The sequence below is a fragment of the Cajanus cajan genome, chromosome 8, assembly GCF_000230855.2.
Source record: "Cajanus cajan strain Asha chromosome 8, NIPB_CcT2T_4, whole genome shotgun sequence".
Taxonomy (NCBI): Eukaryota; Viridiplantae; Streptophyta; class Magnoliopsida; order Fabales; family Fabaceae; genus Cajanus; species Cajanus cajan.
In genome coordinates this window covers 1,941,924-1,960,634 of record NC_138524.1, presented here as the reverse complement: position 1 = coordinate 1,960,634, position 18,711 = coordinate 1,941,924, and the positions used below count along the sequence as shown (strand labels likewise).

Genomic DNA, 18,711 nt, shown 5'->3' with positions numbered 1-18,711 from the left:
GTTCATATTTTAGTATATTTTAAAATGAATATATTACGTCAAATTTATTTTATAAGAATGAAGTATCAAATCATATTGGATTAATATAAAATTTTGTATATATGATATAAGAGTAAATAATTTTCAACCTAACGGTTAGATATACAAAATTGACATTTAATATAAAATTAATACTTAATAAAAATTACACCGATATTATTATAATCATTTTATATATGTATATACATATATATATATATATATATATATATATATATATATATATATATATATTATAATGTATATATTCAAGTATTACAAGTATAAAACCTTAAGTATTTTTAGTTGTTTCGTTGATAAGTTGGTGATTTTATTAAGTATAGTGACAATAACGAACTATTGCACTTGATAATAATCATAGTGTTTGTTGAAAAAATCCGTGATAAATTAATTTGTATAATATATTTAAGTTTTTTTTTAAATAAAATAAGAAACAATTTTTAAAAAGTAATTTTTCTAAAAAAAACGAAGAAATAGATAGAAAGTATTTCTTTTTTGGATAATAAGATAGAATGTATTTAAGAAAAATGAGGGAAAAACTATATTTTAAAAAATAGTTTAAACAATACATAAAAATATAAAATTATTTATTTTGTTTAAAAAATTAAACAAACAAACCCTAATCGTTCGCAAAAGTTTTTTTAGTGTTTGAATTAATAACTTTCATTACAAACTATTATAATTTTACAAGTTTTTTTTTAGTGTTTGATGGATATCCAATATGAGGGTTAATAATTAGATAATAGTATAAAAATTGTTAATACATATTTTCTTTTTCTCTTCTTTTAAATGCATCTTTTTTATTTTAAATAAGTCATATTCAAACTAATCGAATGAGCATATGGTAAATCTCAATCTTATTGTTGAATTAGAAGTCAAATTCAAAATCTTAAACTTGAAAAAATTAAAGGTAGGTGCACGTGTTATTTCAAATAATACCTTTTAAAAGGGTATTATTTTTTCAAAAAATTTCCCTTACAATATAATGCAACTTGTAAAGACAAGTTATATTATCGTAGTCGTTTATGTTACGTGGTTAGCACCCTTTTTATTGCAAGTTGATTACTTCTCAAAATTACATGATTTTCTTTATAAATCAAAGATGGAAGAACTATCATACTTAATTATTTTAAGAGTTAATCATTATACTTTTTTATATTAGTAACTAATTATATCTTTCAATTTATTTTATTTTATTTTTATTTGATTAAATAAGTAAATAACATGACACTATTCAAATATATGATTGGTTGCCAGTATAAAAAACTTTTACACTGACAGTATATAAGTGATTAACTCTTATTTTAAAACAATAACATGTATCAGAAAAAACTTATATTAATTAGATATAAGACCAAAATATAATATATAATAAATAAAAAATAACTCATATTTTATAACAATTAAATTTAAACACACTATTTCAAAGAGTGGTGCATGCTTAAATATTTCTCGTTAAATAAATTTATTCAACGAGTCTCCCAATGAAAAAAAATACTTTATTAAAGAAAAATAATAACCAGAAACAGTACTTTCTTCGAGTTGTAATCATCTGTATGTATAAAATATGTGCTAAATATTAAATTAAAACAAAATTATGAGAATGGAAATCTATGAACTTTAATCGGGCACATGAACATTATTAGAACATAATAATTATTCATTATTAAGCAAGACTTATTCATAGTATAAAAATGGTTCAACCCTATGGGTCAAAAATTTTTTATTAAAAAAAATGGCCTAAAAACAACATGTTTCAGAGGTCTGGTATCATTTTTTTTTTAAATTAAATAAAAATAAAATAAATAAATATTGATCAATTTAAATCAACTCCCCTTCCCAATAAATTAGTTACTCATTAAGAATCATACTTAATTAACTCAACTTAATGTATTTTTTGTTCAACTATCAATCTAACTAATCTAACAACTTCAATATTATTATATTTTTATTAGTAAGGTTGAGACATTTTATATCTCTATTAATTTTTGAAAGAAAAAAATGAGAACAATTGTATATTAACAATGTAAAGAAAAATAAAGGTCTTATGTTGAGATGAAAGTAAGAGATGAAAAAAGAGAAAAATTATGAGTAATAAAAAAAATAATTTGTAATAAAAATATAATTACAATTATTTTAAGGAGTTAAAAGACTAAAACTTAAAAATAAAAATTTAGATAAAATAAAAAAAAATTATTTTTTATGAAAGTTTTAAAGGATAAAACAGTCTTAATAAAAATGAAGACTACGAATAGTTATGAGAGATAATATCTTCTGTATCTATTGTTATAAATAATGTTTACTATTTATATTTATTATATAAAAATAATTAATGCAAGATACATTTCAAATTCATTTTTTTTATATATATATATAAACTAAACAAAATCATAATATAATTTTTAGGCTTAATTGTATTGTTATCCAAATTATATATTTTTTAATGTATTTTTTATTTAAATATTAGTATTAACTTTAGATTAATTAATTATTGATGTAGTATATTTATTATTGACATCACATAAGTATGATACTGTGATGTTAACGGTCAACTAAAGCGGCGAGTTAAAAAAAAGTAAAAAATTCAATTAGATGATAAAAATAAAATGTAGAAATTGAAAATATGTAATTAAATCTATTTGTTTACGCTTAAGTAAGGTTAGGGGTTCGAATTCTGCCTTATGTATGCAGCCACGTTAAATCTTGGGTCTAGCTATTCCACCCTTTGAGATGCTTCCAACGTAGCGAGGAAATTAGTCACTGCTGTCGGCAGTGGATACTCTAAAAACAAACAAAAAAAACCTATTTGTTTATTATTAAAAAGAAGGAACATAGTAGTGGTATAGTTAGGGAAAGTGGTTGTGGTTTATGAAGATGAATATTTATAATTTTAAAATAATGTTGGGCGCATGAAAACGTGTATTAAAAAAAAAAATGAAGATAGTGAGTGCATGTTTTGATGGAAATCACAGATATCAATGGTTTTGTCATAACATAGTACTGTTTTTGAGTCACTCATTAATCAATCACTCATAAATAGTGTATAGCTGCTCCGTGCCGTCAAAGCTCATTTTCGATTCTTTATCTTAACATTAACTCTTTTTCATACTAGCCGTTGCTCTTCCTCAATCCATTTCAATTTTCAATTACTCAATGCTAAATTAAACTACCTCTTAATTACTCTATCTATTAACATTATTTTCTAGGGGACATTACAAATAAACAAAAAATTTATTATTATTCATTATAGTGTGAGAGAGTGGCCTCTTCTATTAAATTCAACTCCCCTTCCCCCGACAATACACTTACCATTAATGCCATCACGCTGTCACCCATATCTTACTACTATCTTTTTCCTAAATCAAAATTTAATTCATAAATTTTAAATCAGAAATAACAATTAATGCTTAACTTAAAAAGATGTAAGAGTTGTCAAATATCATTCTGAAAAAGGTTAGTTTAACAAAGATGAATGGATTCTATTAAAAAAAAAAGGTGACGTTAACGTGGAAGTTCCGATTTGAAATTATTGGTATAAATCGATGAGTTAATCGTCTATAAATTATTAGTATAATATTTTTTATACTAACAATTAATTAGATTTGTTAATAGTATTTTTTTATTTTAATTTAATTAAATAAACAAATAACATAACATTATTAACAAATTTAATTATTTATTAATATAAAAAAATTTATACTAATAATATATAAATGATTAATTTAATTTATTATTGTTTACCCATTCCCTCCTGCTAGTCTACTGCTTTTTTACTTTAACTCTCAAGTGTTGTTTGGCTGGACTGACTGACACAGTCACTGATTCTAGGGAGACATACCAAATATTTTTTTATTTTATTTTTAAATTTAGGTGTTTGGTGTCGAAATTTTTACTTAAATAATATTTATTTAAAAAAAAATTACAAAAGTATCAACTGTGCAGGTTTATTTACCAATGTAGAACTGTTTACTGTTCATGCTCAGAATTCGGTTCCCCGGGAACCGAATTCTGAGCTTCAAAATCTTTTTTTTTTTTGTTTTTTCAACTCAGAATTCGGTTCCCTTACTTTAAATTTTTTTCTTTTTTTTTTCGTGTTTCTGGCCCATTTTGGGCAAATTTTGGCCGAAATCAGAACGGGCCGTTCTGCTTAAAGACACAGAGGCCTTTTTTTTTAAATTAAAACGGGCCCAGAACGGCCTGTATTTTAACATGTTTTTGAATCTGGAACGGCATTGAAACGTCCCGTTCCGGAGGACGTTTTCAGGAAGTAAACCTTGGTTTGGAACGGGACGTTCTGGTTTTGGAACGGCCCGTTCTGAGCAAACAGTAAAAAAAGATTAAATTTTTTATTTTTTATTTAAAAAAAAAATAATAAAAACAAAAATTATAATAATATCAATTAATCAGGATTCAATTTGATAGTGAAATGTGATAATTTGACCCTTAATTTTTTAAATTTAATTTATAACAAAATATATTATTTTAATAAAATTGATTGAATAGTTAAAATTTTATCCGATAATTATATTGTTTGAGAGAATATATTCCCTATAGTTCAAGGATAATTGTACGTTTTAAGCGTAAGATATTATCTTAAGTGATTGTTTAAATATATTATTTTAATAAAATTGATCGAATAGTTAAAATTTTATCCGATAATTATATTGTTGAAAAGAATATATTCCCTATAGTTCAGGGATAATTGTACGTTTTAAACGCAAGATATTATCTTAAGTGATTGTTTAAATATATTATTTTAATAAAATTGATTGAATAGTTAAAATTTTATCCGATGATTATAGTCGGAGAGAATATATTCCCTATAATTTAGGGATAATTGTACGTTTTAAACGCAAGATATTATCTTAAGTGATTGTCTAAATATATTATTTTAATAAAATTGGTTGAATAGTTAAAATTTTATCCGATAATTATAGTCGGAGAGAATATATTCCCTATAATTTAGGGATAATTGTACGTTTTAAACGCAAGATATTATCTTAAGTGATTGTCTAAATATATTATTTTAATAAAATTGATTGAATAGTTAAAATTTTATCCGATAATTATAGTCGGAGAGAATATATTCCCTATAATTTAGGGATAATTGTACGTTTTAAACGCAAGATATTATCTTAAGTGATTGTCTAAATATATTATTTTAATAAAATTGATTGAATAGTTAAAATTTTATCCGATAATTATAGTCGGAGAGAATATATTCCCTATAATTTAGGGATAATTGTACGTTTTAAACGCAAGATATTATCTTAAGTGATTGTCTAAATATATTATTTTAATAAAATTGATTGAATAGTTAAAATTTTATCCGATAATTATAGTCGGAGAGAATATATTCCCTATAATTTAGGGATAATTGTACGTTTTAAACGCAAGATATTATCTTAAGTGATTGTCTAAATATATTATTTTAATAAAATTGATTGAATAGTTAAAATTTTATCCGATAATTATAGTCGGAGAGAATATATTCCCTATAGTTCAGGGATAATTGTACGTTTTAAACGCCAGATATTATCTTAAGTGATTGTCTAAATATATTATTTATAGCTGATATTAAATGTTTCTTAACTTCTAAACATTAATATTAAATATTATTTCATGAATCCTGATTAATTGATATTATTATAATTTTTATGTTATTTTTATTATTTTTATTTTAAAATAAAAAATAAAAAATTTAATTTTTTTTTACTGTTTGCCCAGAACGGGCCGTTCCAAAACCAGAACGGCCAGTTCCAAACCAAGGTCTACTTCCTGAAAACGTCCTCCGGAACGGGCCGTTGCATGGCCGTAAAAAGGCCTCTGTGTCTTTAAGCAGAACGGCCCGTTCTGCTTTCGGAACGGGCCGTTCCACTTCCAAAATTTGCCCAAAATGGACCAGAAACACGAAAAAAAAAAAAAATTTAAAGTAACTCATAATTCGGTTCCCCGGGAACCGAATTCTGAGTTGAAAAAACAAAAAAAATAAGATTTTGAAGCTCAGAATTCGGTTTCCGGGGAACCGAATTCTGAGCATGAATAGTAAACAGTTCTACATTGGTAAATAAACCTGCACAGTTGATATTTTTGTAATTTTTAAAAAAAAAATATTATTTAAGTAAAAATTTCGTTTGGTGTCATCAGGTTTCAAGGCTCAATATTTATTTACAAATTATCAACCAACTATATTCTCATACTTATCTATACTGAAAATATCTATGTGAGATATATATAAATTCACTCCTTATCAATTGGATAATATACATGAAAGACATGTAACAAGACTGTAATATGGCAAATCAAGTTTTTTTTATTAAGTATACAATATTTAACAAGATTGTATAATTATAAACAAAATATTTATATATAGAAAAAAACTTATGGTGGAAATTGAATGTTGCAATGGAAAGAGAAAGATAAAGCATTCTTACATTTATTGAAGTTTGACAAATTGTACCTTTTGATTCTCTTCATTATAAGTTACATTCTAACATAATAAAATTTAAAAAAAAAAAAACAATACTTTATACAACTTTAATAATTTTATATGCTGATTTGATTTTATTCATATAAATTAATATTTATATCATGACAGTTCTTTTACTTTATATTTTTTTTTGGATGAAAACTATGTTAACACAAGATGACAAAACATGAAAAAAAAATATACTATATTTACCTATAGTTTATCAAATAGGTGGTCCAACACTTGATATTTTGGCATTACCCTCAAAATTAAATGCGAGTTTGAAAAGAATAAAACTTGTTTTAAATTTTTTAAATATAATTAATACTATTTTTTAATTAAAATTAACGTTTTACCTTCGTAATATGCATTAATATTTATATACATACCCATCACAAATATAAAAAATAAAACATATATATCACATTAATAATGATATATTTTTTCAGTCATTAAAGTATCAAAAGAAAAACAATTGAAATTAAACACACCTTTTATAATTAATTATAATTTAAGAAATTATTTAAATTTCATTTCCTTTTTAATAATAATAACTAATATATATTAACGTATATGTTTGTGATGAAAAAATATGTATTAAAAGACGAGATATGACTTTAAAAAATAAATAAATAATTTTTTTAAGAGAAATTAATTATTGAGTGGAGGATAAAAATTCTATACTAATAATATGATTAATAAAAATTGAAAAGTGTCCCTGCATGATAATATTCATTTTGTCTAAATTAAACTGCGTGAAATGGAATTGTGAGCTTTTAAATTATAGGTTACTCGTGTGCAGTCATGTTGTTACATTTAGAATCATTACACTGCAATACGTGTATGCATGTATTGCTATATATTTAAAGTAAAGTTAGATGTAGAAGTAAATAATTTGTAATTGTATAAGGTTAACTATCCTTTTTCTCTAGTCTCGTTTGTTTCTCTCATGCACATCACTGACTCAGATTCTCTAGTCTCGGGCTTCTCGTACCCATTATGATGATTGATTGGTTATCACTTTCAAAGAAACCAAAAATTGCATATACTTTCATGAAAAAATATGCAGTAAGTGTAAGAAAGAGTTGGAGTAAGTAAGATATGCACCAATAGGTTTAAATCCAGCATGGGGACGGGACATATATCGAAATCACAACTCTTTTATTTACCCATTTCCTCTCTCTTTTTTGTCCCTATCACTGCCTGTTTATCACGGACTTTAATTCACCATTCTATGTTGTTCGACCACACATTGAATTCAGGGAAATTACCAGAAAATATCCATGTTTAAGTACACTCATTAAATTAATTTTAATTTTAATCATTTTTCCATGGTGGATCGAGCTAGTTGGTTTTTTTTACTCACCAAAAGGTGAGCCAAATTGGGTCGGTACACTTATTGTCCAACTCATGGTGGGTTGAGTCGGGTTACACATTTTGAAAATTTGAAGTTGTATTTTGTAGATGTTTGATTGTCGTTAAGGTCTTTGTGTTTTCAGTATTTATACTAAATGTATATTTGTATATATGTATTAGATCTTATTATATGTTGTATGTTATATGTTGTGCATATGATATGTCGTATGTTGCTCAAGCTGATTGATGTATTATGTTATTATGTGACGTGTTGGTAGTGTTGTATGTTGAAGAGTTAGTATAGCCGATAATGTATGAAATATGTTATTGAATTGTTTATACTACTAATGTAGAAATTTATACTTCTATATTTTTTATTGTTGATTCTTTTGAATACTATATTACCCTTGCATATCTTTATGGTTAGACTATAAAGATCATACTTAGTATAAGAACAAGATAAGGATTGATGGAAGGTGGAGCTTGTTTGAGGCCATGCTAGCAATGACAGTGATTTGCGTTACTCTAGTGCAGTTAAATATTAGTAGTGTTGCTTGATTGATAACTAAGATTCATTTTCATATTCTAGCACATGATTATTATGTATGCGTGTGTATATATATATATATATATATGAGGAGGGTTCAAACGACACCGATGTAATTTTAACTAAGTGTTACACCGCTCAATAACTTTATATTAAATGTGAATTTTGAAAATCTAACCGTTGGATTGAAAGTTCATATCTCTTAGATCATATATGTCAAATTTTGTTAAAATTAAACAACAACTTGAAGGTAATCAAAGTGTTCATATTTTAGTATATTTTGAAATGTATATATTACGTTAATTTTGTTTTATGAGAATGAAGTATCAAATCATCTTAGATTAATATAAAATTTGACATATATGATCTAATAGATATGAAATTTCAATCCAACGGTTGGATTTTCAAAATTTACATTTAATATAAAGTTATTAAGCGGTGTAACACTTAGTAAAAGTTACACCGGTGTCGTTTGAACCCTCCTATATATATATGTGTGAATTTTAGATAATTGCATTTATAATTCCTTCATTGCTAATTATTGGACCATTAGGTACAATAACTTGATGAGTTTTTATACTAATACTCATATAAATCAATAACTTTATAGACATTAAGTATCGGTTGTAAATAAGTTGTAAAAAAAGTTAAGCAATAGTTACTTTAGAATTTTTTTCTTCATGTGTTTGTTGTTTTTCCTTTACTTTTTTCCCTTCAAAAGTACATATAGAAAATTATAAAAATAGAAAAATGATAAAATAATAAAAAAAATTATTTTTACTAATTTGAAAAGGACAATATTTATGTAATTAAAACTGAAAATAAAAGTAAACATAGAAAACATGTTTTTCAAATCAAAGATTGGTTTATTATCACCAAACTCCTCTAGGATTGGTTTAGTGCTAAAGTGTTTGAATAATTAAGAAGTCAAAAATTTTAAGATTGGATTCCTAGCGACGAGTTTAAATAATTAACATAAAATCAAATATTTAAACTATATAATCAAGCTGGTAAAAAATTGTTAGAAAACATTTTACCAAAACATTTTTTAAAAATAGTGCAAAAAAAGTTTTATATTATTTTACGAAGATTAATTATTAATAAATTTAATAAATATTTTATAATAATTAAACGAGACAAGACATTTTTTATATCTAATAATTACATAGACAGTTACATTTTATATATATATATATATATATATATATATATATATTTTTTTTTTTTTCTCTCTATTTTATCTTTTAATTCTAAGAAGTTACTACATAATCCAATGAAAAAAAAATTAAAAGAAAAAATAGAGACGAAAGCGATTATTTAAAAACACATTTCTTTATTAATAGTTATAAATAATATATTAATTAAAAATAAGGTTTGTAAGATGCTTGCAGCACTGGACGATAATGCGCATAAACCGAGTTTTTATAATTTATATTTTTTTAACGAGTTTACATTTATTTAATTTATATGGTGGTGCTTTGCAATGCTTCTTTGTTTTTATAATACACAAGAATTTTCTTTTTGGGTGGAAAATGGGAAGAAAGAGGATTCTACATTTTATTAATTTATTAATTCTATCTTGAAGAGATTCATAATTTTACCGTTACAAATTGTACTATTATAAATTTGTCTTTATCTTAGGAACAAGTTGTAAGATGCCTAATTGTTTAAGAGATTTGAATTTGCAATACATTTCAAAATTTAATTAATTATTTATCGCAGCTTTTGAAAATAAAGAATTTTAGTGTCACTCACTGCAAATTTGCCTTGTTGCCTGACATGTTGCGGATGGAAGTATCCGAGACAAGTCAAATATATTTTATGCAAAGCAATATGATTATAAAATGTTTTTCAATACCACCAAAAGCACTTTCTTGTTTTGTACGGTTATCTTCTCTCTCTACATAATCAAGCTTAAAATACTGATTTTTTTAAATGAAAATTTTAGTTTAACACAATACATAATTTTATGTAAAGTCAAAATTAATCATTAAATTCTTTAATTATTAATTTAAACAACAGTTTTATAATATAAAAAGTTAGAATCATTAGAACTAGTGTAGTAATTTGGGAAGGGAAAGGAAAGGAAAAAGGAGTTAGAGTAATCAACATATTAAGATTTTAGTCCCATTTTTGTTGTGATGATCTTTATATATATATATATATTTTTTATTATTTTAAAAAATAATATAAATAATTTTAAATACGTCATATATATTGATTATAGATGAAATCCTTATCATATGTCTAAGAAATAAGACTATCTAATAACTATGTCACAATTTATTAGTAAAAAATATGTCTTAAATTATTCTGATAATTAATTATTATAACTTTTAATTAGTTTATTTTTAAAATTTAATATAATTTCTAAATATATGTAAAAAAAATTGATGACTATCCATCCATATAGTAAAATTGTTTTGAATTGTCTCCATAATATTAAATAATTTTTAAATAATTTTGTAAAAGTAAATAAATTTAATGTACATGACAATTTTTGATTGAATGTTTATATTGTTGGTATATAGAGCAACTTCTTATATATAATTTTTTTTATTTTTATTTGGGTTCTCCTTTTAAGATACACATAAATACTTATAGATTAAAAATAAGTAATAGGAAGGAGTATATGAACAAATAAAAATAAGATATTTAAAATAAAGAATCAAGTGAAATAAAAAAGCCTAAAATATTTATAGAAACCCAAATTATATATAAGGCTAAAATCTAAAAAGGATTCCTTTGTAACACTCATGGGGGTGATTTGTGAATAGAATATAAGAGGTGATTTGAAATGAAGTAAGGATGAGAAAATGGTGTGGTAGTGGAGTCGCAGGAGATGGTGGGGTTCCTATAAGAGAACAATATTCAGCAGAATAAGAACAAGGAGAACAAGTTATGGGATTTGATGACACAGTCCAATCAATCCATCCAATTCTCATATATTATTCTTGTAATTAGATTATCTGGGCCTTATGCTCCCATGTCGGGCCAAGAGATCCACCTCAGCCCCACTAATGGGTTTGGTCCATATTAGAAAAAGGTACTAAATACGATGAAAGAAAGAAACAAAAGTAAAGATATAAAGTAAGTGTAAAAAAGTGTGCTTTTTCAATTTTTGAAGCCACTGGCCGAACCCATACCACAAAATCATCTTGGAGTAGGGGATAGACCTGCACGAACAAGAAATTTATGTATAATTCTATTTTCTTCAAAAATAAGAAATTAATCTTATTATTATACTTTTGCATGCCTATTAACTCGAGCAAAGACCCTCTACATTTATTTTTCTTTTAACTTTTTTCATTACTAAACTTTTGAGAACATAAGTGTTATTATCCCTAAAATATGTATTATCTTTATTTTATTTATTTTGTTAAAAGTTTAGAAAATGAAATAAATGGACAAGAAAGGAGATGAAAATCGGAAGATCTAAATTCATAAACAATGGCTCACGAGGAACATGATAAGTTGAAAAAAAAAAATACTTTCACTTGGGTATTCTAATGGCTTCAAAACCAAGTATGGGCGACATTTGGATTGGCATAAACTTTTTTTTCTTTTTTTTCTGTGGATGGTATTAATACAAAATACCCTAGTGACTAATCTCTATTAAGAATCATGAGTACATACAAAATAAATATTCTCTTTCCGACACAATCTATTTTATATTCCAAAAAAGTCGGAATTCAAAAACATCAACTAAAATGGTACTCTCTCCGTTTTTTTTTATAGTCGTTTTGTCAGAGTTTGTTATTTTTTTTTCATTGTCATATTACTAAAATCAATGAGTTATTAATTTTTTTCTTCCATTTTTACCCTTAATAATTAATACATGTTTCCTAAATAATGTGTGTATTTATTTTTAATGTCTATCTAATTTTTCTCTAACTACTCATATAAAGTTAATATGCATTTATAAGAGCAATATGTTCCCAATAAAAACTATAAAAAAAAAACAAAAAAAAGAGACAACTATTTAATGGAGTAATTCAACAGTCTAAAAAAATACAACAAAAAAAAGAGTAAAATAGGAAAGTAAGTAATAAATATTTTTGAAAACTAAAATATTAATTATTTTCTTAAATCCCGTGCAAAACCTTAAACGACTATGAAAAAAAAACGGAGGGAGTACTAATCAATGTTGATTCGACATAAACATTTTCCAGGGGCCCAACAACAAATTCTTCTTTCAGTACCATCAAACATTTAATAAATTTTCAAATATTTAATACAACAGCTTTAAAAACACGCCACTATATATTATTCCCATCACGGTACCATAGCAACTCTCATCTCAAATTGCTCAACGTTCCCAATCACATCACTTCTACATTCTCATCGAAAGCCTACATGATTCCCAAAGACAAACAAATTTAACAGTGCGGGCTTTTGTAAGCGCAATGGAACCAACGTTACTAATTCCCCTCTACTCCAATCCCTTACGTACTAAAAAAAAAGAATCATGAAATAAAAAGCCTACAATTAGTTTGGAGTCGGAAGAAAAAAAGTTAGTTACAGCAAGAAAATATAAGAGGGAAAAAATGAAAAATTATATGTAGTCTTAAAACTTTTTTTTCATGCAAAATATTCTATCTAGAATAACTTCGCTATAATCATAATAATAGCTGAACAGGTGACACATACATATGGTTCCACACCGAATTCTGTAATTAAACACTAACCACATGATTGCAATTTACAAATCCTGATTGATGAACTTTATTGGAGCAAGCACAAAATCGAAAAAAGATCTAACCTAACAAGATTATTGTGAAGAAAAACCAAGCTGTCTAACACCCAAAATTTGGTGCAGAAATGATAGAAAGGCTTATTTTGTGTTCAGAAACTCGATCAAAATGATGAACCAAAAGATTCTAGCTGAAAGCCGTTTCAGATAAACATTTATAAATAGCCCAAATATTAGTTTAGTCTATCCCCACAGTTACCACACAGTAACAACAGAGAGTTTCAGTTGCCTATCCACCATTGCTGTCAACCACAAAGCAACATCACATACATCTTCCTTGGCTAAGTAACTGAAATCATTCACCTTTTCCATTTTGGTTGGAAGCAACATAGCTGCGGATAACTTCCATGGCCAACTGATGAGCACTCTTGTTTTGAAGCTTTGCTAATTCATCCATTGCTTCGTATGTCTCCTTGTCAGCAAAAAGTTTGAGGTTGTGGCGTGCTGGTGCTACCACTGGACCCTCCCATTTCTCAACAAGTTCTTTAAGCTTCTCAAATCCCTAGAAACAGAAAATGGAGTCATTTTAGCCAAACATACCAATCTCTTTAACGACCATAATAATCATCTTAAAGATTAAAACAAGTGTTAGTAAATATGGTTCGAAAGCAAATAGAAAGTATACAGTCAAAATTCACCATTCTATTTGTGAAGTCGCCAAATGATTCTTTAGATTGACGCCGTTGCTTCCAATAATAAAACAAAGGCTCCAAAACTTTTTCAAGGTCATGAAGCTTCACCTTGTCCATGAAAGTTCGAGCTAATGATGTTTGTTTCTTGTTTCCTCCAAGCCAAAGCTGCATCAGAAGGGGGGGAAAAGTGAACATGATAGTCTTTTGAGCTTTCCTAACAACTGTAAGTGGGTTGAGCCACTGATTAACAAACCTGATAGCTATTTGGGCCATCACCAACTAGTCCAAGTTCTGCCATGTATGGTCTAGCACAACCATTAGGGCAGCCAGTTATCCTTACAACTACCGACTCATTATACTTCAGACCAACCTGAATTGCAGATAGATAATTTTATGTATCCTGATTAGTGATATCCATCAAACAAATACTTCCATATATATATATATATATATATATATAATGCAATACCTTATCAAAAACAGCACGAATCCGCTTAAGAATGTTAGGTATCCCCCGTTCAGCTTCAGTAATTGCCAGTGGACATAATGGGAAAGCAGGGCATGCCATAGCAGTTATGTTGAGGGGATCTACAAATCTAGGTTGCTGTTCACAGCAAAACAGATCATTGAAGGTTTACTAATGAAAATTTCTATACACTGAAAATCTAAAATAAATAAATAAAGAAAGAAAGAGGTGAGATTAAAAATAGTAAATAATAGAGAGGGAAAAGCAAGGACCAAACTAACATTTGAGTATGATGTCAAGCAAGAGTAGCATGGAAGAAACTAACCAATGTTCCAACAGATACAATAAGGGAAATTTCAATCACCAATTCATCATTCATACATGTCAAGCATCAATCAGAGGTGAATTGGAAAGAAAAGTTTAAGAACTTTCCTAAGTGTTGCTTATGAAAAAATAGATCCATCACAAGAGCAGCAGCTAATAAGATCTACACACACCTACATAACAATTATTATCTTTGTGGTAAGGATATCGTCTAAAATGTTGGGCTTGTATGAATATTTAGTGTGTTTCTAAATGCAACACAACGAAATTACTAAATTGGTAAATTATGATTTTTAAATGAAACTCACAATATAAGGTTGCTGAACAATGTCAAGTGTTGAGAGACAAGTTAATTAAATACTTTATCAATAAACATTATTAACACAAAACAAAGTACAATCAGTAAACATCAAGCTGTAATCAACAATTGCATATAATTAGTAAACATCTCACCAGCAGACCAGCCTGAGCAAGAGTGGTAGTAATGGGACGCTTCCATGCAGCACGAACATCAGTCAAGATAATATTCTGATTAGGTGTGATTCTTACATTCAAATTATACTTCTCAATGACCTCCCTCAATGTCTTTTTCATATTTCCACCAATACGACCATTATCAACATGAAGCCCATAAAACAATTTGCCATCACCCTGGAAGATGAAATCCAACAAATGAGCCCATATAGCATATGGGTGTGAACTATAATTTAGAAAAAAGACAATAACACCAAAGAATGATCCAATTACAGATTGCTTAACCACATATAAAGGAGATATGGCTGCAGCTCTCTCACACAGTCACATAGAAAGAATTTATATACATATCTACAGCTAAACAAGGCAAGTAAAATCTACAAAAATACCAGAACTAACTAGATAATCTTCAATCACCTAATCCGCCAGATATTTAATAGGTTTCTATGTTATGCTTAGCACAACTTTCAAGGTACAACAGAACTGAAACAACTGTACACATTACATATAACACAGAATGTATAAAGACACACTGTCACCATGTCAGCAATTAAATCCATAAATAGACATCAAAAATGTAATCCACCAACTTTCATCATGCAAAATATACATCAATGTGAATGGTGTGCAGCTGTGCATCAATGAATAAACAATATTATGGACTATAAAAGCAAGCATAAAGACATTGATATTATTCATTCATCTAGAGAACCAACCTGCTCATGCCACCCAAGATAACTTTTGAATTCCCATTCTGGCAACTCACGGAAAGGTTCAAATTTCTTGCCATAATATTGCTCAACCACACTTCTAAACTTTTCAATTCCCCAAGAGCTGATCAAATATTTCAATCTACTATACTTGCGGTCATCTCTTCTCCCATTTTCTCGTTGTGTAACAACAATTGCTTTCACTGCATATAGAATATCCTCCTTTGGTACATAACCTAAGGGTTCAGCCAAGCGAGGAAAAGTGGTTTCCAACCTATGAGTTCTTCCCATCCCACCACCAACCTGCAAAAATAATCGAAAGGTCCTGGTTAGAACAATGACAGACAAAAAAAGAAAAAAAGAAGAAAAACTCATCAACTGTTATGTAAATCCATCTTACATATATGTTGAACCCTTTAGGCTCCCCATCATCATCAGTAACAACAACAACACCAATATCATTTGTGAGAATATCCACCGAGTTATCAGTTGGCACAGTGACAGCAATCTTGAATTTCCTTGGCAAGAACTGAGTTCCATAGATGGGCTCGGGGGAATCCGGGAAGTTTGTCCCATGAGAATTGTCATTTCGTGCGCGAACCACTTCAGGTGGTTCTGATGTCAAAAACTTCTCCCCATCTACCCAAATATCGTAGTAGAAACCAGACTGCGGAGTGAGCAGCGCCGCAATGTTCTCCGCAGTCTGTTGAGCAAAGAGGTAATCTTTCCTCACAAGGGGAGCAGCAGGAGCAAGCACATTCCTGTTGAGGTCACCACAAGCACCAAGAGTTGAGCCCATGTTTCTAATAATAGTAGCCATGACAGTCTTAAGGTCCTTCTTGAGAACACCATGGAGCTGAAACGTCTGTCTGGTGGTCAAGCGAAGCGTCCCAATCCCAAACTGGTCAGCAAGGTCATCCATGGTGAGGTAAAGCTGGTTTGAAACCTTGCCACAAGGGTTCTTGGTCCGTATCATGAAGGAGTAGTTTCTGGAACCACGATCTTCTCTATTGTACTGCTGGTAGCTACCGTGAAACTTAATCAACTGAGTGGCAGCTTCACTTATGTTAGGCGCATCCGTCAACATGTCCTCATTCAGAGGATACCTTATGAAATTGCTTTGCTCTTTGAATATTTCGACTTTGCTGCGCTTCTCAGTGGCAGTTTCAGCCTTCGCAGGCTACAATGGAACCGGAAGCACAGTAAGTTATCATATAGGGATTCCAAAATTAAAGTAGAGTGTTGAAAAAAATAATAATCGGAGAAAAATGAGAAAGCAGGAAATGAAAAATAGAATTGAAATGAAGAAAGTGATGAAACCGTGGAAACGGCGCGTATGAGGGAGAGGGAGAGAGAGCGAGTGGATGGCGGAAGCGTGAGGGCATTGCGAGAGATGGAAGAGGAAGAGGCGGATGCAGAGCTCAAGCCGTGGAAGGTGGGGATCTGAAGCTTGGGCGGCGCTGAGGTGGTGGGTGGTCGAAACGGCGTCGTCATGAGGTGAAACAGAGAGTGCGATTGGGTGGCAGTGGTTGTGGGTTGTGAGTTGTGATTGTGAAGCAGTGTGAAGCGAAGCTGAAAGACAAAGTGGGTTTTGTTTCTCTTGTCACGTGCCGCCCACGAGAATGCTTTCAAAGATATATTCTCTAATCTCTATCCTATCAATGTCCCACGCGCATTCTCTAATAATAATTTTACAAAATTAACTTTATTATAATTATTTTTACTATAAACAATGTAATACAACAATTACTTTATAAATAATATAATATAATAGATGAAAAAAAGGTAAATAATATAATATTAAAAAACTATCATAAAATTTTATAACTTATTTTTTCTTCTAACATGATACTTATTATACATGGAGGGAGTACTTCTTTTATTTCATAATATAAGAAAATAAAGTAAGTATTAAAATAAATGTGATGTTAGTTTTTTATTATTATGTTAATTACTTATTTATCCATCAAAATTATAATGATGATACCATAATTCAAACATAAGATTATGTGTATTTTACTCTTAACTCGTTCACCACTGAATCAGTCATAGAGGTTACTTACATATTTTTTTGATACATTAATAATAATGTTCTTTAATAATTTGTTATGTTACATCATTTCTAATCAACAAGGTTAATGATAAGTTTAATTTTAAAATTTATTATTTTTAATCTATTTATTGATTTTTTCTAAATAAAAACTAGGATGAAGCTTATAACGGAAGAAGGACAATAATATTTTATTATTGTACCATCCTGGTCGGATTCCGACTGTACTTCTTGTTAGCGGAAGATCGCCTATGATCCGGGCTTACCTCTCCTCGTTAGGGGTTCACTCGACTAAAATCCGAGTAGGTTCCCCGGATAAGCCTGGTCGGTCGTAGACCGATGCCACTCTTCTATAAGAACACACTTGGCCAATGCCCGACTGGTCCGACTCCACTCTCCTATGAGAACATGCTCAGCCAATACTCGACCGGTCTTCTTTACATTACTCGGTCGGGCCAATTTGACCTCTCCATATACGAGCCGTCCAACGGCAAGGGCAAGACCCCACCTTTAATCACCAAATATCCTCTGAGTAAGAACAGTTAATGAAATCCCCACATTCTCGGGGCCCAGGAGGCCCACGAACTAGGAACTATAAAACCTAAAACCCTAAGGTTAAGACGGCATATTACACTTTGAATGCTCTGGCTTTGAGGCTTGACTTAAGAGGAAACCCTAGTCCACCCTTTGGCCGGAATAATTATATTAACTTCATTACTTGATTTTTGTAAATAATTAATGAAAACTACATTTTAAATAGATATAATTAAAAAAATATTAATTGAAATTTGGACTTCTAAAAGGACGATTGTTTTAAAAAAATAACTAAAAGAATTAAACATTTGGAACAAGAGAGTAGAATTTATGAATTTTATCTCTAATTTAATATTT

General features: G+C 28.5%; 1 protein-coding gene across 1 annotated transcript; it reads right to left on the bottom strand.

The window, feature by feature from the left end:
• Positions 1-13,064: 13,064 nt before the first annotated feature.
• Positions 13,065-17,341, bottom strand: SIR (sulfite reductase). The gene is made up of 8 exons (XM_020358966.3): positions 17,091-17,341; positions 16,171-16,950; positions 15,777-16,073; positions 15,040-15,237; positions 14,266-14,400; positions 14,050-14,166; positions 13,803-13,961; positions 13,065-13,666 (listed from the first exon to the last, which is right to left on the bottom strand). The coding sequence occupies exons 1-8, from the start codon at positions 17,262-17,264 to the stop codon at positions 13,460-13,462; spliced, it is 2,067 nt and encodes a 688-aa protein (XP_020214555.1). The 5' UTR covers positions 17,265-17,341; the 3' UTR covers positions 13,065-13,459.
• Between the last annotated feature and the right edge of the window lie 1,370 nt (positions 17,342-18,711).